Source organism: Solea solea, chromosome 9, assembly GCF_958295425.1.
Source record: "Solea solea chromosome 9, fSolSol10.1, whole genome shotgun sequence".
Taxonomy (NCBI): Eukaryota; Metazoa; Chordata; class Actinopteri; order Pleuronectiformes; family Soleidae; genus Solea; species Solea solea.
In genome coordinates this window covers 6,257,756-6,281,684 of record NC_081142.1, presented here as the reverse complement: position 1 = coordinate 6,281,684, position 23,929 = coordinate 6,257,756, and the positions used below count along the sequence as shown (strand labels likewise).

The window sequence follows — 23,929 nt, the reverse complement described above, 5'->3', positions numbered from 1 at the left end:
GGATGCCTGTGTGTGAAAGACAATGAGACAAGTGGTGGTGAAGATGGAGCTGCTGGACAGGAGGAAAAGAAGAAGTAATTGAGAATTTAGGCTTTGGGCCACATAAATATATATGTGTACATATATATAAATATATATATATACATATATATATGTCATATGTCATATATGCCATGTCTGAACCTTTAATGTTGATAAAAAAAATAATAATAGTAACAATGATGTATTAAAGTCAAATGGAATATATATGTATGTATATATATATAATATACAAGTTGGGAAATGATAGGCTTTTAAAGTTTAAAAACTGGTGAGATAGATTTACTTCCATGATTATCCGTTATTAATGTTATTCTTTTATAGTATTCACTGTCAACCTCCCACAGAGAACATTACTAGATGGCGGATCCCTCTCCTCCCTCTCTTCCCTCCACCTCCCAGCAGAGAAGCGATATGCCCCGCCCCTCCGAGCGCTCACCAGCGGGCAGGCGACAAACGCACCTCGGCGAGCAAACTCAGACGTCGGTAACGGAGAAGATGGCAGAACGTCAACAACAGAAGCACGAAGGCAGGGTTAAGATCGGACATTACATCCTCGGCGACACACTCGGAGTGGGGACATTCGGCAAAGTGAAGAGTTAAGTCGTGTCAGTGTCTCATTGACGAGATTTGATTTGAACGTCTGTCCGTTTCAGCTGGAGTAAATGTTAAGAAGTCTCCCCCGCTCACCACACTGTGGTGAACTTGCCGGCGGTCGTTGAGCAGTTTGCGTAGCGAGATTCTCTAATGCAGGCAGCAGACGGGACTTAAAGCGTAAATGTGTTCTCAGAATGCGGCCGCTTTAAAGTCAAATTCTTCCACCGAAACATACAGTTTTTCGCAGGTGCAGTCACCTGGAGGACAATAGCGAGCAGCAGGTGTACACTCGCATTACTGTTATTATCGTGTAACATTATACCGTGAAGGGTTTAATATCGCGGCTGTTTTCTTTGCCCTGTCTGTATGGCAAAGGGCATATGTGAAGCCCAGAGCTTCGTAGAATCCCAGCATGTTTAACGTTTATTTAAATGTTTATAGACGTTGTAGCTAGCCGGTTATATTATCCCACAGATACACGGTGTCGTGTATTTAAGCGTCACCAATTCGGTAAACCCATTAAGAGGCGTCAAGTTATATTAGAGGAGCATTTTCCAGCTCATTACTCCAGGTTACTTAGCTAGTTTTCGTCCACTCTGCTTGACCTTGTTAGCTTTTAAGTCAATGTTTGCTTTTGTGCAGTCTTACACAAATTCAGTCCAAATCTGTATGTTCGAAAACACACACATGTATGAAATTTGTCTTAAACAAACAGTTAATTATTTTTTTAGGATTTATTTATTTAACAGTTATGTTGTTAGGAAGAACCTTTGAGACAATTAAACCTTTTAGAAGTTACAACAAGCCAGGGTCAGTTAGCAGCACAGTGTTTACACTTAGACATCCAAGTTGACAGCAAACATCAGGAAACCATCAACTATAGATTCAAATAGAGGAGATGAAGAACATAGTCCAGGTCAGCAATAAAAAAAAAATGTAGTCAGACTGTGAATATGGTTTAATAGATCCAATATTAATGTAACCCCAGCAGCCTTAACATGGCTACAATAGGGCAAAACACCATTTATTCACTGCTAATGCTGAATATTCATTATTGAGATAATTGCTTATGTAGAAAATGAAATGTGTTTCATGTGAGTGATTAGAAAATGCTGTGTTGCTCACCAACATATATTCCTAGTTCTTATTTTTTTGTGGAACTTTTGTAAGACTCTTATATCCATATTTTACCTTAAAAGTATTCTTAACATGTGACACATTTTTGTAACGTGACAGTGTTTTGCGATGTGTGCAAAAATCCTCCTGCGTACAAGCATGCATGTGTTGTTGTTTGTGTGTGGCATGTCTGCTTCATATCTGTGTTCCCCTGTTTACAGTTGGAGAGCACCAGCTGACAGGCCATAAAGTGGCTGTGAAGATCCTTAACAGACAGAAGATCCGTAGTCTTGATGTCGTGGGGAAGATCAAACGAGAGATCCAGAATCTCAAACTGTTCAGACACCCACACATCATCAAGCTGTAAGTGGACCTGCTATTACATTTCCAGTTTTGTCAGACTGGCCAAACTGCAATAAAACTTATAAGTCATGTGTTTCCAATGCACATTAACACATTCTGCTTGAAACTAGATAAAGAAATCTCTTCTCTTGAACACAAATCTCCAGTTTACATGATAGAAGAAGCTGAAATTACCACATAGTGTTTTGGCATTTGTTGTGTTTTTACTTCTATCTCCTAGGCTTATCTCTCCACTTGTCCATGTCTCCCTCAACAATCCTTGTGTTATTTTTAGGCCAGGGTTAATGGTGGTCCACCATCACACTGTTAAGTATGGCAGATATGTGAGCTCTCTGGTCATGAGCTGCAGAGCTGTGGACTACTATGTCACAGACTTATACATTCATAAAAACATGGACATGTTTACTTCAGGCATAAGGGCAGAACTGACAAATAGAGAGTGTGGGACAATCTGTCCTTGTTTGTGTGTTGTTTATTGTGTCCCCCAGATCTTGCAATGTTGTGCTAAACCACGCTAGAGGAATGAAGTAGACTGTGATGAAAAGTAATCTCCTATGAGCAACTATTCATGAGATGACATCCCTGCCTTTTTATGTACTGAATCACATTGACAGCGATGGTACTCTCAGCACCCATACGTCACTTAGCCTAACCTCACTGTGTATTTGTCTAATGTGAAAGTTGTGTAAATGTTTCAGGGTGTGATGTGAGACGGGCCTCAGTAAGTCCATTTCAACACAAACTTATTGTTGTATTTTAGGTACCAGGTGATAAGTACACCCACAGATTTCTTCATGGTTATGGAGTATGTGTCAGGAGGTGAGCTGTTTGACTACATCTGCAAACATGGACGGGTAAGACCTATGTGATTTATGAGACTACCCATCTGTACACTGAGAGGTGTAATGTCGCACTCCACAGGTCAAAGTTTTTGGCCACATTTTGAAGTCTTAAACTTTTCTTGACAGCTGCCATATTTACCGAATAATGCTGTCATGATGAAGCAGTCACTCTATTACTTTATGTGTTATTCCTTGTGTTTTTAATGTTACTCACTATAAATAACTTTTTAAAGTGAATATTGAGTTCCCTGGGACTTTTTTGAAACCATGCATTCTTATTCTTGGGCAGGGTTGGGCAACATTTTATCCCACATGGCCATACTGATGTAGATAAACACGTACACGTTAGGTTAACACTTGAAGGTGAGCAGATCAGACACATGGTACTGGAGGTTGCTATCAGAGGTTAGCATGTCACTAATACCCCTAAAGTGCTGGTTATTTCCTCCATTGTTGGGTGCACTATGTCCATCAAGAAACATCAGTATCGGGCAGAACAACCTTGTCCTAGAGCTCTGTTTGGGCTGTGTTGTGATTGAGAGGAACATGATTTGATTGGACAGTGCCTGTGCTGGAATGTTACCATAACATGATTAGATTGGCTGGCGCTTGAGCTGATGCTTGGAAAGTAGAACATTTCTCAACCTATGATGAACCATCAGAGTGAAGCAAATTACCCACAAGACAGTTTTATGACGTTTGAGGCTGCTCATATCTAAGTGGATATGATTAAGAAGCATTTCAGTTGATGCCTCCACCTTGTACTTTCAGTTTATACGTCACCCTTATATGCAACATGCATAATAACCTTAACACTTTTAAATGTACAAAGCCAGAAGGAAGTGTAACCTGAAATGAACAGAAAATGGCTTTTAAAATATAATAATATAAGTACTATCCTTAACAAAACATTCACATTTGAGATGCGAAAAGAAAGCAGGAAGAATAGCTAAAGCAAGCAAAGCACACTTTTTACTTCCTGTAAATAATTCAAAATTAAAGTCAAGCTGTGTTTCACCAGTTAAATGTCTTTACTGTGAAGCTGCAGCAGTACGGTTTGGTTGTTTGCAATAGATACACAGTACTTACCATCCCTTGCTTTGAGATTGATTCACAATGTTGCCTTTTATTGATTTTATTTGGTGGTCATTTTGTTTTCTTTTGAGGACGTGGCAGGCCAGATAACAATGGCCCATGGGCCAGATCCACATATTGCTCATGTGTGCTCTAGTCCAGAGGCATCTAAACACTGTCTTCAAGCACAATGTTTAATTTGTTTAATTTAACGAACATAAATACACAAATATTATATTAATGGTCCTGCTTTATTTATATCTAAGCCCTGGGTCATAGAAACCTCATAACCAACTCTAAACAGGATACATTTGTTTTGAACAGCACATTAATTATTTATGTGCTGCTCTGTCCACATCTCTGCCATAGAGCAGGTTCTTTGTTTTCTCTCTCACACATATTCATGTTACACAAAAAAATGCCTGGTTAAGTTTAAGTCCAGTCATAGCTGTTCATTTTGTATCTTTCAGGTGGAAGACACCGAAGCACGCCGCCTTTTCCAGCAGATAATATCAGCTGTAGACTACTGCCACAGGCACATGGTGGTCCACAGAGACCTCAAACCTGAGAACGTCCTGCTGGACGCCAGCAGGAATGCCAAGATTGCAGACTTTGGTAAGATTCCCAGGATCTGATTAAAAAAAGCAATGCACACAAACAGGAACAATTGTACTGCACACCAGAACCATATGCATTTCCTTTAAATGTGTTATGAAGTTTCTGGCCTTCTTCCAGCACAAACAATCAACTGGCAAGATTCCCAGCAAGCACAGTTATAGTTAGGAGGGACTAAAGGATGCACCTATCTGAAGCTGATGATTGTTAAGGAATTGAATAAGAGAAAAAGCAGAACATAACACACAACAAGAAACAGAGGTAGAGTTTGTGGCAGAGGTGATTGAAATTAAAGTAACTGGACAGTTTGTGTCACATAATTATACACATAGTAAAAAATGTGTTAAGTCACCGTCAAGCACTTACTTTGAGGAGAATTAATTCCTAATATCATTATTCTAGCTCAGAGAGTGAGCGTCATAGCGAAAGAGAAATACATTTTCAGGAACACATGAGGGTCCTTGCACTCAGCAGGGTATGTGGGGTGGAGAAACATCCCTTAGCAACGGCAAGGTCTCATATCAAGCCTGGCAGGAAACCTTGAGGCCCAGTGTCATCTGATAGGGAAAGAATCATTGGGGTGCGACAGGAGTGTACAGCGGGAGAAGTGTTTTGGCTGTGAGCAACAGATGCTGGTGAGTAGAGAGGGAGGGAGTGTTAGAGGGAACGGGGATAAACGATAAAGAGAAGGTCAGCAAATCACACAGCATCTGGTGTTCAGCATTTGGCGGTGGCTCTGGCAGATACACAGAGAGAGAGAGAGAGGCTCATTCAATTAGATGAGCTTTGTGTTCAGAGCTTAGAATCTTGGCTTATATAGGACGATAAACATATCAGCATTGTCCACTGTGTATTCCTCTCAGCCTCCCTGTGGTGGGCTGCGCTCAGTTTAGCCTATGTTTATCAAAGGATCTATAACAATAATATGATAATGGTGGATTGTTTCTTTAGTGCATATTACTGTCAGGGTGAAGACAAATGTGTTAATGTGTGTATTTGGCTAATGTATCATGTGATTGGCCAACAGGTTTGTCAAACATGATGTCAGATGGGGAGTTTTTAAGGACAAGCTGTGGCTCACCAAACTATGCTGCTCCAGAGGTCATCTCAGGAAGGTGTGTGTGTGTGTGTGCGTGTGTAGTACATGTGTAATCGCTAGGGCTGTCAATTTAATAGTAATAATAATAATAATAATAATCATAAAAATAATAGTATTAAAAATGTATTTGTATAGCACTTTCCATCAAAGTGCTTTACATTCCAAAATAAAAACATGCACCATAAAATGTACACAATGACAAAATTTAAAAGGGACAAAGGTGATGTGTGCTTCTGAGTAGCAGTTAATTTTGTCACTCTTTCTTAGCATTTATAGGCAGTACCTGTACTACCAAAGATATGTCAAAGAGTTACACATCATATTTGGGTCTTTGGGTTTGTTCCCTGTCACATTGTCTCTTCTCTCTGTCAGGCTCTATGCAGGTCCAGAGGTGGACATCTGGAGCTGTGGTGTGATCCTGTACGCCCTGCTGTGTGGTACTCTGCCCTTCGACGATGAGCATGTCCCTACGCTGTTTAAAAAGATCAGAGGAGGCGTCTTCTATATCCCAGAGTACCTGAACCGCTCTGTGGCTTCACTGCTGATGTTCATGCTACAGGTTGACCCCTTGAAGAGAGCCACCATCAGAGACATCCGGTACATTTTTGATCATTTTGAACATTTGTATTTCATGACATAAATAGTTCCAATTAAATGAAGGTATGTTAGGTTTGAAATACTCAGTAGTTTCTTCTTGTATATTCCTGAAATGTAACTGTTCTGCATCTTAAGTACAATATGGTTGTGGCAAAGGCCAATGTTTTGAGATCAGGGCATTTCTTTTTTTCTCTCCATCTGATAAAATCTAACTGTTTAATGATAACAACTCATAAAAACTTCAGTAACTAGTTACTGAACAACACTCGTGGTCTGCCTCTCCAATCTATGTTTTTTTTGCTATTATATACAGTATTTTCAATAGAAAATAATGCATAAACTAAATATTAAATACATGAAACAGGCCATATGGGTACGCAAAGGTGATTTAGCAACATTGATTAATAACTTTACACACAAGTAGAATACAAAGTACAAAATATTGCACAGAGAAGTGTCATTGTACCCAGATTACTGTGTTTGAAGGTTTGAATGTCAAATACTGTGAACTTTTCATAGCTTAGCAAGTAAAGGACAAAGTTGTTTGTATTGACTGATGTTACTGTCCTCTGTCAGAGAGCATGAGTGGTTTAAACAGGACCTTCCAGGCTACCTCTTCCCTGAAGACCCTTCATATGATGCCACAGTCCTGGATGAGGAGGCCGTTAGAGAAGTGTGTGACAAGTTTGAATGCACCGAGTCTGAGGTCGTTTCCAGCCTTTACAGTGGAGATCCACAGGTACGTAACCACACATTCACAATCTCAAGGAACACGGCATTAGATTATTCTGAGTCATTGTAGGTTTCACAAATGTGTTGGTTTGTCCCGAGCTTCAGTCATTTATCTTTCTTCTGAAATTCCTCTTCTTCTTCTGCCCTTCCAGGATCAGCTAGCAGTGGCCTACCACCTTATCATTGACAACCGGCGCATTATGACCCAGGCCAGTGAGTTCTACTTGGCATCCAGTCCTCCCCAGGGTTCTTTCATAGAGGAAGGCATGGCACTGCCTCCTGGAGTCAAACCCCACCCAGAGAGGATGCCACCGCTCCTGGCTGATAGCCCCAAGTCTCGCTGCCCTCTGGATGCTCTGAACACCACCCGGCCCAAACCTTTGACTGTGAAGAAGGCCAAGTGGCACCTGGGTATCAGGAGTCAGAGTAGACCCTATGATATCATGGCTGAAGTGTACAGGGCCATGAGACAACTCAACTTTGACTGGAAGGTGAAAGGATTTGTCTTACACGTGCATATCTGTGTTCACATTTTATATTCTTCATATGAACTAGATGTCCTGTTCTTTTATGTTAGGTGGTGAACCCATACCATCTGCGAGTGCGAAGGAAGAATCCAGTGACAGGAAACCTGGTGAAAATGAGCCTTCAGCTTTATCAGGTGGATAACAGATCCTACCTTCTGGACTTCAAGAGCATTGATGGTTAGTGATGGACAATTTAATTATGACATACAAAATCCCCTAAGTTTTAATGGGAATGCTTGACTTGTAATGTTGTGCTGTCCAAGTTTGAAAAGTGCTTGAGTTTGGATTAGTGCTCCAAAATGCTTGCAAGTATTTCTTTCGCAACAAATAACTATCGGACTAAATAATTAGTTTATTCGATGGAGAAATAAAATAAGTTGGAGAGCATAAAATGAAAACCAAAGGATATAAACACTCTCTCCGCTCTATGTGGCTTTCCCCCCCTTCTTATTTGTCGGTTTATACACTGGGTTTATGTGGGTGATGCTGTTCACCGTCACTAGTGTAGTAACCTCCCATCTGGTCAGTTCTCAATTCTTCAGAAACATGTCAGCTGCAAATGATGGCCTCTGTAAAGCAGGCCTCTTGCCTTAAGTCTTAGTCCAGGGCCATGTGAACCTAAGATCAATGTCAAATGAGTAATGTAATCAAATGAATTTATTTTAATGAGACTATACACTTATACACGTATGTGTAATGTATAACAATATATATAAGTTTGAATTGAATTGAAAATATTACATTTCTGCCAATAAACCCACTTAAATGGTGAATACTGGAGCTGTGGCAGCCAGTAAACGACAGGGGGAAGCCTTGACTGATGGTCAAGTTGTGTAATTTGATGTTCAAGACAAATCTAAGAGCTAAACAGAAAACAGAACAATATTACAATCCTCATAAACATGGCAAATGAAGTAACAGGGATAGCAGGTGAAACTCAACTCTAACAGATAACAGATTTACACAACTAGGCTTAAATCTAGAAAAAATAAATCCACAGTTGACACTCTTGACTGGTGCTAATATCCCATTAAACGTTTGTGTTATCCTCTTAACCTTTTGTTGATCTACTTTTGATCTTTGTCACCATTTCCTGAAAAAGCTCCAACGTTCAATGCTGATGCAAATTATCTCTAAATCCCCAGATGACATTATGGAGGCCATGGGTTTTAAATCGGGTTCGTCCACTCCCCAGAGGTCAGGTTCCACAGCCGGTCTCCTCAGACCCAGACTGAGCATCGACTCTGCGAGTCCAGCCATTGATCTGCCTCAGCTCAGCTCTTCTCTCCCGGGATCCCTGTCCGGTAGTGCACCTCTCCTCACCCCCCGTCAGGGATCACACACCATGGACTTCTTTGAAATGTGTGCCAGTCTGATCACCACACTCGCACGCTGAGGCCTGATGACTCCCTCTGTTGCTGTAATAATCTAGTTTGTCAGTGGGGTTTTTAGGCCATTTAGGGAGTGTGGAGTTTTCTTTTTTTTTACCTTTCTTCTCCATCTTTGTGGAAGAGAGAGAGAGAAGTAGTGTTCTACTCAGATGGAGAAGAGGTAAAGAGAAGCGAGATGAATCAATTTATTTCATGTTTTGACACAGTCCTTGGGTGAGAGTCTTGTGTTGAGCCACACCCGAACCTGGGACGACTTTGCTGTGAAAGAGTGTAGGTGATAGGTCAAAGTTCACAGCTGTGTTGGGAGTCAGCACAGCCTCCAACAAAAAAACCTCAATCTGTTATCAACTGCTGCAAAATCATCGTCACCACCATAACACCCAGCACAACTTGATTAGTTTGTTAAAGTTAGCATCAAAACTGTGTCAGTGGGAATATTTCCACTTCTACAATTTCATTTTAGGTTTTTATATTATGTGTTTTTTAAAAAACAGTTTTTGTTATAATGTATATTATATTTATATTGTATCATAGTACATAGAGGTTGACAGAGTTATACCAAAAAACGAATTATTTAGATATTAGATCCATATTTATTTTAGAGATTGTTTTTTAGCCTTTACTTATACTGTATTATTTAAGCACTGGAAAACAAAGATATTTATCCTGATTTTGAGTACATTGTAGATTATGGACCTAGAGAGACAGCAAGATAATCGAATAATGTGAGAACAATAACAATAATATGCTGAATGGTACTGACTGTGCGCTGCATTTGGTGCTGAAGACAGATACATACCGTCTCATATGAGCTTTCATCATCTTAGCGTGTTTCACAATTGGTCATTTGCCTCGCACTAATATATGAAAGGAATATAATGATAGAAAATGATAGACATTAAAATTCTCACTGCCCTGTAGAAAGAAAAGCTTATGTTTTATCTGAGCAACAAAATCCTTCCATATATTAATTTAAAAAAAGAGCAGAAAACAACCAAATCTGTTTTTGTCAGCAGTGATACACATTCTGTGTATGAATATATTAAGGTGTTGATAATACAGTGGGAGATATACTGTAGAAGTTGATGATGATGATGATGAAGAATCCACATGGATTGGTTTGTATCTGCTGCAGAACAATATAAGCCAGAGACACTTTTCTCCAGTTGCCTTAAAGAATGAAACAGTGTTTCTGTGCATATTTACCTGTACATGGAGAGTGTGTGTGTGTGTGTGTGTGTGTGTGTGTGTGTGTGTGTGTGTGTGTGTGTGTGTGTGTGTGTGTGTGTGTGTGTGTGTGTTTCTGTGTGTATGTGATGGAGATCAGACAGACTGACTTGTGTTTGTGTGTGTTGAGAGATCAACAGTGTTGGAACTAGACAGTGTGGAAAAACCAAGAGATAAGAATCAAAACGCATAGTTTGGTGTCGTGTGGCTGTTGGGGCAGTTTTCTGTGTGTCACTATCTTCTTGTTTAGCAGTTGCACTTTCACACTCATTGCTGAGGTCCGCAGTTTGCAAGTGTGTGGTTTATTGCACTGCACACCTTGTGTGGGTTCTCAGACTGTACTGTTCCTGTTTGTGGATATTTGGTGCTGATGAACGCCACGCTTTTATTACTTTTATTAATGTTCTGCAAAAGTCTTGTCAGTCATACCAAAGCAGTATTGTGTATTGCTGTTTGTACTGGATTTTCCCCCCATAATCTTTTCTATAGTGGAAGTAGTGCTGCTCATCTGTTTTTGTCTCTGGGTGTGACTGTTGAGCAATTTGACTAAAACCTCATATCAGCTCCTAATCCACAAAACAATACAGAGCACATTGTCTGTAAATTTAATATAATACATACTTCTTATTACGTTACATTTCAGGGTTTACAGCCTGTGTATCGACTCTAAATGTAGTTTCTTAATGTTTATTGTGCTGTAGAAAGTCTCAAGCATGAGGTTTATTTTGAGCACTTACTTCCTCACTTTTATGGCTCCATCAACACAATTCTAGTGCAGGTGATAAAAGAGGTTTGTGTTGGGGACAGTCAGCTGTTTTGGTTAAGTAAGCTTTTCTGGTCCTTTTGTGCCCAAACTATCGCCACATGACCCTATTTTGAGATACTGCAGCTCGTTCTTTTTGTTTTGTCTGCTCCAGTCAATCATTTTCTGTTCTTTTTCACATTCAAAAAAACACGTGTTTTTCATGGTTGTGTTTGCATCATCACACAATATACGGTATAATGTCATATTGCACAGCCCTGCATATTTTCCACTGGTTGGCCTTGATGGAGAGCATTGGACAGTGAAAGGACAAATAGTGTAAATAAGACATTAAAAAAGAAATAATAACTTGAATAATTACTACAAAGTACTGTATGCAAATGAAGCAATGTGTGTAGAAACAATTTGCTTAACCTCAGCTCAGTATTATCCAAATTTAATTCAACTTTATTTTCACATATGACTGGCTAATTCAGAATCTGGTCTCTTAAAGTGTCGTTCTCAAATATTTCCCAGATTATTGATTAATTTACATTCTTTATTTATTCATGTTTATTCATTGTCTTATTTATTTAGTGTAGGTCAATCAACAGCTTTTGATTTTGCCTCATGGGCCGCATCATAAAGGCATTTGGTTGAAACTGTGAATGCCACATTATTGGTTAATCTGCTGAAACCCTGTGTCATGTTGTCTTCACTCATCACTGATTACGCTCTGATGTCAGAGGGAGAAACTCTGCTCCCTGCTGGAAAATGCATGCAACTGCACACTCGCAGCCATCTCTTAACACAAAACCATGTTTCCCTCTTCCAAGAGTCTTCTATAATACACTCTGTTCCTGTTTAGTGAGCTGCTTTTGTCACATCAGGATCATTATTCATTCACTGCTGCTCATGACTACAGCATAAACTGTCAGTAAATCAGTCAGTGAAGTGCAGCATCCAGGAGAAGTCATGGTTCGGATATAAAAACTCCTCTGACATTACTAGTATACATGTCCTGTCAGTGAAAACTAATTTAGCGCTGAACCATTACAGCTGTATGCAACTATCAGTGGCACGTTCGTCATAGAAACTCTGTGTTTAGAGCTGATAACACATGTCAGAGGGCCTGATCAAAGACTTTCTGTGTTGTACCAAAGTGAATATTTTCCTCTATCCATCTGTGGTGGGGTTCCAATGGTGATTGTAACCTTAACATATGTGTGTGTGTGTGTGTGTGTGTGTGGGTGCACACTGGTTAATGTGAGAGAATGCGCACGTGTGTGTGTGTGAGAGAGAGAGAGAGAGTGTGTGATTATGACCATGTCCCACTGTCTCTTTGTCTGATTGAGGTTTGGATTTCTCTTGTAATGCACTGCATGATGTTGCTGTTATGATTTGCACTTTAATGAGTATTTATTGAAGAAAAAAAACCACAATAAACAAACATGTAAAAAGGAAATTGCATTTTTACATCTATTTGTAAATATTATACATCTCTACACACAAACACACACGCACGCGCGCGCACACACACACACACACACACAGATAAACGCACACCTGTCACAGACAATAACTTTGTCCTTTTCTGTTTTCTGGACAGATGTCAGCAAGAGTATTTTACCATGAACATGACCTCAGGTGATCATCACCGCTTTACTTCCTCCTCTCTTTGTAATACTTATTGTCCATTAACTTGAGGGAAAGTCCTAAAAACACATCAGACACATAAAAGTGACACCTGCCAGACATCGGCTCCATAAAAGGCAAGAAACAGAAATGAAGTTACAGATGATGTTTCCCTGTAGAGGTGCAGCTATGACCAGTACTTAGCAACTGCTGCACAATATTATGCTCGTCTGTTGTAGTTTGCACTCCGTTTGTTTATTTGTACACCATTACAATACTTTTCATTTGGACTAAACATGTTGAAGTGTTTACAAAAGTAGTTACATAAACATTTCCATACTCCACAGTGTTTACAAAGTGAGAAATTAGAATGACAAAGTTGAGAAAAGGTTCATGTACAAAAGAACAACAACAATTACAACACTTAACAATATTGTCTTAAAAACTGCCTTAATCTGAGATAACTATCATATCTTTGTAAATTCAAAGTCTTTTTACTGCTATTTACTTCACAATATTATTACACAAGATTATTGTTTGACCCAGAGGAACAACCAGGTTGAAGAAGTACTATTAATTAAAGGAAACATGGATATAAAAGATTATTTTACAATCTGCTTTTTATTGCAGGAGACCTCTATTCTATGCAAATATATTTCCTTACATTAAAAGCACATCAATTCGATAAAAAATATATATGTTGCTCCTATTAACACCACTTTGAAAAGGCTTTCTGGTATTTGCATATGACAAATATGTAACTTTTCCATGAGGAGCCTCCTGGGTCACAGTCAGGATACGTGTGTGCATCTGCAAGAAGCTTGTATGTCCTTCTTCAGGATCAGAAGTCCACGCTGATCCTTGGTCCTCAGTCAGACTGTCCCTCAGTGGCTTCACACTGAGAACCTCAATGATGAGAAACAACACAGAAATATATATCCACTCTTCCTGAGGGGCCATTTATGAGAAAATCCGCATTTTCCGTTCCTCTTGTAGCTCATCATACTGATGCATAAACGTGGTTATCAGATAGATGAAGTCACTGTCTGACATGGGTCATGGCATGAAGACAAAGATGAATCCTGTGTCTTCCGCCTGGCTGCTCTTTGTTGTGCTGAGACAAAAGAGAAGAAAAACAAACATCCTGTCAACATTTGAATTCCACTGTGATGGATAGGTATGTGTGTGTTCAGTGATTCCTCCTCACCTTGTTTCGTGATAATTACTCTGTGCCCAAGTCAGAAAACAGCTCAGGAGGAGGTAAAATGATCAGATTAGGATTATCAAAATCCACGCTCTGTGTTTCACTAATATCAGGCCTGAAGGAAAAACACATAACACAAACAAACTGAATATAACTGAGGTCAGAAGTCAACTTCCTGGTAGAACAGGAGTGGATTCCTGTCTGTGGTGGTCAAAAGGTGAAGAAAGCCCATCTGTCTAGAGGTTACACAACATGTTACACAGTTTTATTTCTTTGTGTTTGCTTTACAACTACTCACAGATGATGTGTCTCGTCCTTCGCGTGCACAGGACCTGGAATTAAACCACATGGTATTACAGGTCAGATGACTGCAAAATCAACTCATACTAAGAATTCACAATTCACAGAAGATAGTTTTACATAATACACGTTTATTTTGTATTTCTTTCAGGTTTCACTCACTTGTCTCCACGTCACTGTTGCTGTGAAGGACAAAAGCACAACTTAAAACCCACACATGCATGTCTGTACACGTGTACAGGTGTGTGTGTGTGTGTGTGTGTGTATGACGCCTACCTGGCAGCGGGCTCCACATGTTTGGGTGAGTAGAAAAACGTTGTTAATTTGTGAAGTGCTTCATGTCTTGCTCTGTTAGAAAAAAGAAGGAAAAGACAGATACATACATGCTGAATATACAGCAGACTCTCTGTCAACAACATGTGTGCGTGAGAGAGAAATATAAGTGAACTCACTGCGGTTGGGAGCCGCCTGCACCCATGTCACTGTGGCTGTGCTGGTGATTTATGCTCAGATCTTTGTTTCCTAAGAGAAATAACAACAAAAGACAAAAAGTCTTCAAGAGACACCGGGGCTTGTCCTTGGCCCGCACCCCACCATTCGAACAATTTTCAAAAAACATCGTTTTTATGCTGTTCTGCTAATAGACGACAGGAAGACAAACAACACTGAAAACACACCATCCTTGGACAAGATAATGGAACACACACCTAAAGCATTAATCACACCATACTTACACCAATTACTGCTGCTCGTAATTACAGCATCATTCACATCTTCCGGTTTACACAAACAGCTTACTCATCCCACTGTAATTCCACGTTTGAAGAATTGTTCAGTGGAAAGTGTAACGTTGACCTTAATGCTCACTTAATTATATATATTTATATTCTGGATTCATGGAGTACATTTTGTCTACATTATTTCGAGCAGACATGATTATCTCACAAAGTCACCCTCAATCTAAAAAGCTTGTTGTGAAATATGTCAGATCTGACGGAGGAGTGTGCTTTTCACACTTATTATCCCACTTATTATCACACTAAGATTTTTTTTAAAGGACCAAACAAACTACAAAGCACCTGCATCTTTTACCTCACACAGAATGGGCACATGGTTGTCTCACTGCTTTGATCAGCAAAGCTAAACTATTGATCTTTTTCCTTTTCTGACCTGTAGACACCAAGAACAACATTTGTTGATACAATAATATATAACATATATATATAACTCAACAAAAACACGTTTTAATGGCTAGTGAAAGTTTTCCACTGTGCCTTTACAAACCCGTTTGAAAGCCAATGCAGATAAATGGATAATGTGGATACTTATCTGCTGCCATAAATCAAGCTGTTTGTAGTATCTGTTGTCGACTATATCTGTATACACTCATCGAGATAACACAAGTGGGAGATAAATAAGGTTGGCTATATAACCTACCGACTATGATGTGAGAAAAATGGCGATAAGCAGCGTTAACAGACACGTCCTTTGTTAAACAGGCGCACTCTGTCAAACTAAACGTCAATATTATGTAAACCATGTAAAGATTTGTCATCAAGCAACAGTGTGGTTTGTGAGTTCATACCCATGTCTGGCATGGAGAGTGTCCTGCTGTGGCTCCTGCAGAGGAAACGATAAGACAAGATATAAGTCTCAAGACACACACACACACACACACACAAAAAGAAGGATTACTACAGACACTGCATGTCCACATCTAACTGGAATACTTTAAAAATTCAAAAGAATCATTTCCTTCGCTGAGTTCATGCTGACGTTGACTTACGCAGAGGAAAATGGATCTGCAGTGTCAGCGGCAGGGGAGAGATTTTCATCATCATCACCGGTCCACTCTTCACTGTCATCTGTGACTGAACACATCAACATCAAACTGCTGCTGCTGCTGCTGCTGCTGAATATATGTCAAATACTTAGAATAGAGAAGAATATAAGAATAAGAGACTTACAACTTTCTGCTGATAGTGGGTAGTGATTTGAGGCCCTGGAAAATGAGAAAAAAACACATTTAAATCACCTTCATTGTGAGTGTCAGAGGTTGCACATTTTTTGGGATGGGATGATACCGATACCATCCAAACTCCAGTATCTACCGATACCGATATTAGTCTGATACAGTCATTTTAGACCATTTATGAACTGTTAACGACACATTTGTGCTGAGATTTCAAAGACATAATTCTCCGACTGTGTAACAAATATTGTTCTCCCAAATAGAAGGAATAAACAGCCCAAACATGACTCAGCTAAAATGCTTTTGCTGACTTTTATTTACATTTGTACAGTCTGTGCATAGTGAAGCATGCGATATATAGGATCTTTGGATTGTATCGGAGTGTACGATATCTGATCCAGTGACTTTGGCCAGTATCGGACTGATACCGATATTTGGTATCAGTCCTTGGTGCAGGTGCATATAATGGTTTGCTACCTGGTCAGTCAGTAATAAGAATGAGTTTTTTTGTGGGAGTGTGTGGACACTATTCTGTCAGTTCTGCTCCAGCATGTGCATGCGTTTGCACACTGTCTGTACCTTTGTGCACACTGACCTGCTGCCTGTGCTTGTGACCTCTCCCTCCACGACGGTGTTGCTGGTGTTGCGGGTGGTCGCAGCTTTCTTCCCCAGCTCTAACATCTCCGTGATGTCCAGCTCGACGTGATCCACTGCAACATACCCATCTGAAGAAACATCCGCACAGAGTCACCGATGGAATCCACATTCAAGTGTCTAAGTGTTTGAACGCCATGATGAGAGATGTCATATGTCTTTTGACATGTGACATTTCTTGTGTGATTTCTGCTGAAATCCAGTGTTTAGTTTTCCTTTTGTGAATTACAATTTTGCCATTTTGACGTGTTACAGCAGGAAAAGCGCAGGTGTTACTGTCTCTAAGTCAGAATAGTGCGACAGTGAACCATGCACCGTCAAAATGTGAACGTTTTAAAACTGATTAAAAACCTGCGATTTCCCTTTGCAAAGGAAAGCAGTCGTAATGATTGAAGAAGCTCACAGTTGTTGCTGTTGTCTCTGGCCAGCCATTTTCCTCTGGGACAGTTGGTTGTTCGGATGATGCTGATGATGTCACCGCTGTTGACAGGCAGATCGTTCTTACGGCCTTTGGTTGTTACGGTTACTGTTGCCTGATACATGGCGTCTTCCTGCCCAGTGATCTAACAAGCAGAGAGGAAAGGTTGAGGTCCCACATTCATATGGATAGTGTGTGTGTGTGTGTGTGTGTTATTGTTCTGCTGCATTACAGGAGTGCGCTGTCACTCCCAGTCTTTCTGTTCAGCCACAGACGTACTGTACGTGTTATTTTTGTCCTTTATAAGCACGGACGAATAGAGAAATGTTCTTTTGTTATAGTGAAGTACAACAAATAAGTAGCAGCATGTCACCAAAGTGTGGACATAGTGGGCCTTTGAGGTATTACAGCTAAACCTCAGAAAGAGTCTTTAATTCTTCCGTTTACCATATAATTGAAAATATACATTCTTTGCACTGACAAAAAAAAGCTATATTACAAATGAATGCGTGTAGTTATTAAAATAATATGTCTCACTTTGCATTTTAATGGTAGGCCGAATACTAAGGTCTGTGGAGATAAGCGTACATTTGTCACAGATCCCTTGTGTTTACACAGATTCCCTCTGAGGCTGCACATGTTGCTCATTTCAGCTCTTCCACAGGGGAGGAATGAATGCAGACAGGTTTGTACACCGTGACATGTTCCCCACCCTCCCCCACTGCTCATTCACTTTCCATACCTCCCTTCAGTGTCAAAATAACAAGACTCACTTTGAATTTCTTCTTCATCTCAGTCTCCTTCTTTTCCCTCTCTTTCTGCTCTTTCTTTTCCCGTTCCTGTTTCTCCTTGAGCTCTTTCTTCTCCTTCTCCAAGCGCTGCTTCTCTCTCTTCTTCAGCTCTTTCTCATCCGGCCCCTCTGCAACAACCTTTTTCTCACTCCTGCAGAAAACAGAAGAGGAGATATCATCTTATTTTGGAAAGGGGCTTATCGCTGCATGTTTAAATGGCAAAGGAGATTAGGAGGAAAACAGACGCAGAGATTAAAATGTTCCATTTTTAACAGTTTCTCTGTGATAACTGAGATGAAAAGAGAAGGTCTTACTTGCCGAACCTGCCCGTCTTGCTTTTCTCTTCATTCTGTAAATAACAACAAAAAGATAAGGTTTGACTTCGTCTACACATCGAAATCATTAGAATCTCAGACAGGAAAGCAACACTTAGCAACAAATAAGTTCTTTACTGTGACAAAGTCACTCACTGTTGGTGTTGCTGCCTCGGCGTATGGGTCTGTGGTGAACAAACATGAAGAAGTCAGCAACACAACACAGAGAAATCTCAGGTGATAACAGTATTTGTGGACACATTCATCTTTATATACTTTATGTATTTAACATTTTTATTGCGCTGCGTTTTTATTCTGCTAATAATTGAATTCCTTTTACGTCTGCACAGAGCATTTCTCAAAGAGTGAAGGATGAAAATTTGATTACATTTTCTAGTGACTTCTTTTATGGCTTGATTAAGAAATGATTACATTGAGGTGACGATCAGGACACGGATCTAGATTCAGGACACTTGTGTACTGACACTGTGGGAAACTGAGTGCTTTCTCTAGTTTATTATTATTATTATTTCAGTTTGCAGCATTGTTATCTTATTTTCCCTGCCTTAAAACACAATTTTAATGCTTTCATAGTTTGTATTCTACTATTCCTTATTTATTTATTTTTATTTATATTTCATTTTAATGGACTTTGTAACTGTGAGTTTTTATTGTTTATAATTATTACTCCTGTATATTCAATATATTTATCTGCCCAAGGTGGTAAAACTGAAATATGGCTGAATGTGTCTTGACACAACTCACCCAGTCACACTCATGTGATGCTACTTAAAATATTTACTAGGCTCGTTCTATATCAACATTGAAGATTTATCTTGCAGTGAACTATGATGAACATTAACATGCCATACTTTGTATCTGATGCAGTGCGATATGTCGTGTTATCACGTGTTGAACATGTCTTACTCTTTGGCGGCCCTTTACGTTTCTTGCCGCTGTCAGACTTCCCTTTCTTTTTGGTCGCAGAAACATCGTCATATGCATTTTCTGCACTCACAAAGACACCATTACTCGCTTCAGCATCTTCAAGTCTGGATGAGAGAGAGAGAGAAGAGGAAGAGGAAGTTCTCAGAGATGAATAAACATTTTAAATTAGGGAGACCACAGGGTTGAATTCATGTGTCTTACGCTGCCAGTGGCTGTGGATTCATTTGGTATTCGTCTCCAGTCGTTCCGTTGCTATAAAGCTGGCTGTCGACAGAATCCGGACCAGTGTAATGCCCGTTACCCCACTCTGATACTGGCATGTCTGTGGAATGGGTTGTTGAACCCACATCGTCAAACTCTGTGGTGTCTGTCTCTGATAACGCCACAGGAACAGGAATCACTGCTAAGGAGAAAAAAACAATGTCAAATTACATTTACTTATGTCACTGTAATTTAGTGGTTTTTTTTATGTATATTTGTGCTGTCATTTTAAAACCTACAATCTTACTTTGTTTGTTTTGTGTCAAAAATTGTTTGTAAAAGTGTTCCTTTAACACTTAACAAATCTTAAACGACTAGTTTAAGATTTATACCTCCTTGTCCCGTTTGCACAACACAGGAGTGACCTCCCTCCCACTGTTGAGAAACTTTTACTCTAAGTTTACTTTAGTTTGTCACTTTCAGACCAGTAATTTCACTTGTACTTAAATAATTACGTTACCATTATCTTCCACAGGAGGCGGGATGAAGTTACTTAGGTTGACAGATGGAGGTCTGTCAGGTTTCTCTGGAGCAGGACCCAGAGACTTGGGGTCTGGAAGAACCTTCTTGGGAGGGGGAGGGGGAACCACTAACATCTCAGGCACAAGGTCGGACCCCTCCTCAGTGATGCTGTTCAACACAGGAGAGGCTTGCCCTGCAAAATAAAACAACGATCACACCACGTTCTTCTGAATACATAACTCTGTACACGTTTGTCAGCTATTTGACAACTTATGAACATTCATTCTCATTTCTGCAGAACGACCTGGATTGAAACAAAAAAATGTGAAACATGTTGGTTTTTTTGGGGTTTTTTTCGAACACAAACAAGCAGAGCAGAGAGTTTGAGTTGTGAGGAAACCAAACCTGTCAAACCCACAGAGATATGGAATTGTGCATGAACAATCAGGAGCAAAGAAAAGAAACACGGATGTGTACGATATATATATATATATATATATATATATATATGAAATATGTGTGTGTGTGTGTATTAAACTCTCATGTAAAACTAAAAACCAGGGACAGTCTGTGTCAACAAGCACAAACATTTTAATAAATAAAAACAAACTGTGCATAGATTAGGACACCCTCACAACAGCAACTGACTCTTCCTAGTTCTTTGTCACGGTTACAGACATGAAGTGTTGTTCACTGCAGCTTTGTGTCGCAGTGACAGACACACTCATGTCATTGCTCCTCCTCTGTCATTTCTGACATATTTCTGCAGCTCTGCCCTGCCTACTGCTAAGTTGTTTATGGCACACAAAGGAATGTCAAGACTGTCAGTGTGTGTGTGCATCCTTCTTAAAAATGCCTCTCCTCACACTCCTCACAACACCTGAGGCAAACCGGTGGTATAAACCATACAAAACAAAGCAAACCCCTGTACATGAACGAATAATGTTCTCCTGCATTATGACATGTACTGTACCTGTTGTCCCAGTGTTGTGATTTGCTCCTGATAAGATCATACTTAGGTGAAGTAAACAGTAAAGACAGACATTTGAAGGGAAAGCAGCGAGGAGGAGAGAGGAACTCTGCTGTGATGACTTCACACTCACTGTGGTCAATACCGTTGAGTTGACCAAGTTTCGGTGGGTGGGCATTCCCTTCATAATCAATGGGTGGGAGAAATGGGAGAGAGAGGGTGGGGCTCTCAGAAGGGGGGAGTTCCTCAGGTGGAGGGGTGATAGAGTACAAGCTGGTGTGGTTTGACGATGGGCTGAGAAGAAATGAGAGAGTGATAGATATTAGCATTGAACAACACGCATAAATAACCTCACCACTCCTAACATATAAGATTGTGCTGTTTACCTGGGAGATTTCTTGCGTGCCTTCTCCAAAGCACTGAAGATCCTCTGGTCAGCAGAAGGCCGTTTCCCTGGGTTCATGTCCTCTGCCCTCTCCAGGGCTGAGAGCAGTGAGGCTTTGGGAGATGGTGGGATGGATGGAGTAGCTATGGTTGGAGGAGGAGGCGTCTCTACTGCAGCGATATTCACAGCTTCTGCAACAGTCTCAGCTAAAACCTCATGCTCAGGAGGGGTTGGAGATGGAGTGGTGGTCTTAACAGAAGCGGCTGGAATGGTTTCAGTTTGGCTGGCAGGTCTGGAAATGGACAGGGCAGGAGTTTCTATCTCCACTGGGGTTTCACTCTCTGGGGTTGGGTAATCAGGAATAAAAGCAGGAGGTGGGAAAAAATCAGGAGAGGTTGGGATAATGGAGGGCGTCGTGATTTCCAGTGAAGGACTCAGGTCCTGGTGTGCAGAGATTTCAGGATCTGGTGTGGTGTCATCAAAGCCGGAAGGTACCGGGATAAGCGGAGCTGCTCCAGCAAAGTCTAAGCTAGGGGAGTCGAGAATGGGGTCAGGCGGAACCTCCAATGAATTTCTTTTTAATGACCTCCTAAATCCAAGAATACCCTTCTTCTTCTGTGTTGTGGATTTAGGTGGAGCTATAGCTGGTACAAGCTCTGCTGTGTGCTCTTTCTGCTTGAGAGGGAGCAGTGGAAGCTTCTTGTCTTTACCGTTCTCCTTCTTCTGTTTCTGCTCAGATGAATCTTCATCAAGTTTCTCCCTGCTTCCTTTTGTCTTGTCTTTAACCATCTTCAGCTTCCCTTCATTTTTGGACTTTTTGAAGTTATTCTGGAACAGGGTCTTTTTGCTTTCCTTCTCATCCTTGAAGACGACTCTGGGGGCAAGTTGTGTTTTCGCCTCTAAGCTCTGGTTGATGGAGGTGAGCAGGGAGGGGCGAGCTCCTGCGGGGAGGTAGTGAGTGGGGCTCTGAGGAGGAGGGACCACCTTTGGTTTATCTGGGAGAGCTGGTTTGATCTTGGGTTGCTTTAGGAGAATCTCTTCATCCTGGAACTTTGCTCTCAGAGCTTTAAAGTCCATTGTGTCCTCCTGGTAAAAAGATTACACAATGCATTATCAGATACAAATATGAGGCCATGTTACTGTCACATTGTCAAAACTGCATTACTAATTAAGAGGCTGTCATTTTTATCTAGAATCTAAGTGGTTTAGCTTGGTTTTTGTGCCGTTTTCATGTCTATTAGTATTTTTTTTAATCAAAAAGTAGACTGACTTGATTTGAAGACAGTTTCTACACATGTCACATACAGGTATTTCATACAGTACAGTAACTAAGTCCCAGCTTTTGTTCATAGAGTATAGAAAAGAATAAAATGCCTTAATAGTCATTGTACAAGAAAACAGTAGCAGATCTTATAAAGATTCATGAGATACAAGACACTCACATTGTACCAGTTAATTCAACAACAATAAATATCACAACAGTTGTAAATATTCATGTAACTTCATCATCTTCATACTTTACATTACAAGGTGACTGACATACCTGATCCATTGTTTGCTAAAATATCCACCGAAGTGTCAACAGTCTGTTTAGTCAAGCGAATTAAGTCCCGACAGTTTCACCTTCAGCCTCTCATTCTGTATGTGATTTAAACAAAAATTCACCACCAACAAGAGCAAAAAAAAACCCTGCAACGTGTTTCCTGTCTCCTCTGGTCGAAACAAGTGTGTGTCCCATGCGCACAGGAGACGGTTTTGGTGGAGGAATGAGGTTGAGTAGGAAAACACAGTCATCTTTGAAAACTGTCTGTCTCGTCAAACGAGTCTTTAACGCAACTCAGAGACTCCTGATTTTTTTCATCTTGCAAGAATGTTGCCTGGCTGGCACTGAGTGTGTGTGTGTGTGTGTGTGTGTGTGTGTGTGTGTGTGTGTGTGACTCACTGTCATGATACCTGGATTCACACTATGGTTTTCCTGTCGCATTTTTTTAGCATGACGAGTTTTTGAATCTTTGTGTGTATTTTTGCTGTGAGAAGCTGTGGTCATGAATTAACAACAACAAAAGACATTCAAAATGATTTGAATGTCTTTTTCTATTATGTCTTCACCTGTGAATCTTCTTTGTAAACATAGTGGGAAATTGAAACAGAGGTGGCCAGTCTACATTCCAGGCTTGTTAGACAGAATACAAAGGTATTTTTATACTATAACACAAATACACAAGCTATAGCCGTCATTATGAGACATTTTTGAAGGACATTCTGTCTCGTATAAACCTGCATTGACAGAGGTGTCAGTCAAACCTCACGCAGAGTAATGGCTGCTCATCACTGTATGATTGCAGGACTCTCTTTGCCAGATACATGGTCACAATGGTATGCAGCAATGTGGCTCTGAGAACACTGCAGTACAATTGGTTGATTATTTATCATGTAGGTCATGGATCAAGTCTGTGTTTGTGCACTGACACTGACAGACTAAAGATTGTGACTTAAGAAAATGCACTCGAGGTAAAAATTTCAGCTTGTCCAAGTTACAAAAATACTCTTACTTTTAATAAGGGCTACAACTGTTTATTATTATTTTCTTTATTGAATATATGCTCTGTTAAAATATTGGACCTGGTGAATCATTTTACACATATAGAGAATGT

General features: G+C 40.2%; 2 protein-coding genes across 5 annotated transcripts; one reads left to right on the top strand and one right to left on the bottom strand.

The window, feature by feature from the left end:
* Window positions 1-372: 372 nt before the first annotated feature.
* On the top strand, window positions 373-12,426 carry prkaa2 (protein kinase, AMP-activated, alpha 2 catalytic subunit). Its single transcript, XM_058637922.1, has 10 exons — window positions 373-637; window positions 1,974-2,115; window positions 2,876-2,969; window positions 4,502-4,646; window positions 5,674-5,761; window positions 6,118-6,342; window positions 6,919-7,081; window positions 7,227-7,565; window positions 7,652-7,778; window positions 8,747-12,426. Exons 1-10 carry the CDS (start codon window positions 400-402, stop codon window positions 8,995-8,997), a joined length of 1,812 nt encoding a protein of 603 aa, XP_058493905.1. The 5' UTR covers window positions 373-399; the 3' UTR covers window positions 8,998-12,426.
* Window positions 12,427-12,829: 403 nt separating this feature from the next.
* On the bottom strand, window positions 12,830-23,055 carry LOC131465335 (uncharacterized). Of its 4 annotated transcripts, none has more exons than XM_058637918.1 (20): window positions 22,819-23,055; window positions 21,277-22,361; window positions 21,024-21,184; window positions 19,919-20,113; window positions 19,399-19,600; window positions 19,177-19,301; window positions 18,406-18,434; window positions 18,250-18,284; window positions 17,918-18,086; window positions 17,130-17,289; window positions 16,668-16,797; window positions 16,068-16,102; window positions 15,887-15,971; window positions 15,686-15,720; window positions 14,553-14,622; window positions 14,377-14,448; window positions 14,263-14,282; window positions 14,099-14,132; window positions 13,804-13,915; window positions 12,830-13,710 (listed from the first exon to the last, which is right to left on the bottom strand). In XM_058637918.1, exons 1-19 carry the CDS (start codon window positions 22,825-22,827, stop codon window positions 13,819-13,821), a joined length of 2,748 nt encoding a protein of 915 aa, XP_058493901.1. In that variant the 5' UTR covers window positions 22,828-23,055; the 3' UTR covers window positions 12,830-13,710; window positions 13,804-13,818. The 4 variants fall into 4 exon arrangements, with proteins under 4 accessions (XP_058493901.1, XP_058493903.1, XP_058493902.1 ...); XM_058637920.1 differs by having other exon boundaries at window positions 15,887-15,965; XM_058637919.1 differs by having other exon boundaries at window positions 19,399-19,597.
* Between the last annotated feature and the right edge of the window lie 874 nt (window positions 23,056-23,929).

Bases quoted from the DNA above. Each gene is read 5' to 3' on its own strand.
- LOC131465335 (XM_058637918.1), bottom strand. The intron at 21,185-21,276 runs GTAAACAGCACA...ATTTCTTCTCAG, and splicing joins GCACGCAAGAAATCTCCCAG to CCCATCGTCAAACCACACCA. The intron at 18,087-18,249 runs GTAAGACCTTCT...TGTTTTCTGCAG, and splicing joins AAGACGGGCAGGTTCGGCAA to GAGTGAGAAAAAGGTTGTTG.
- prkaa2 (XM_058637922.1), top strand. From the start codon at position 400: ATGGCGGATCCCTCTCCTCCCTCTCTTCCCTCCACCTCCCAGCAGAGA. The intron at 4,647-5,673 runs GTAAGATTCCCA...ATTGGCCAACAG, and splicing joins TGCCAAGATTGCAGACTTTG to GTTTGTCAAACATGATGTCA. The intron at 5,762-6,117 runs GTGTGTGTGTGT...TCTCTCTGTCAG, and splicing joins CCAGAGGTCATCTCAGGAAG to GCTCTATGCAGGTCCAGAGG.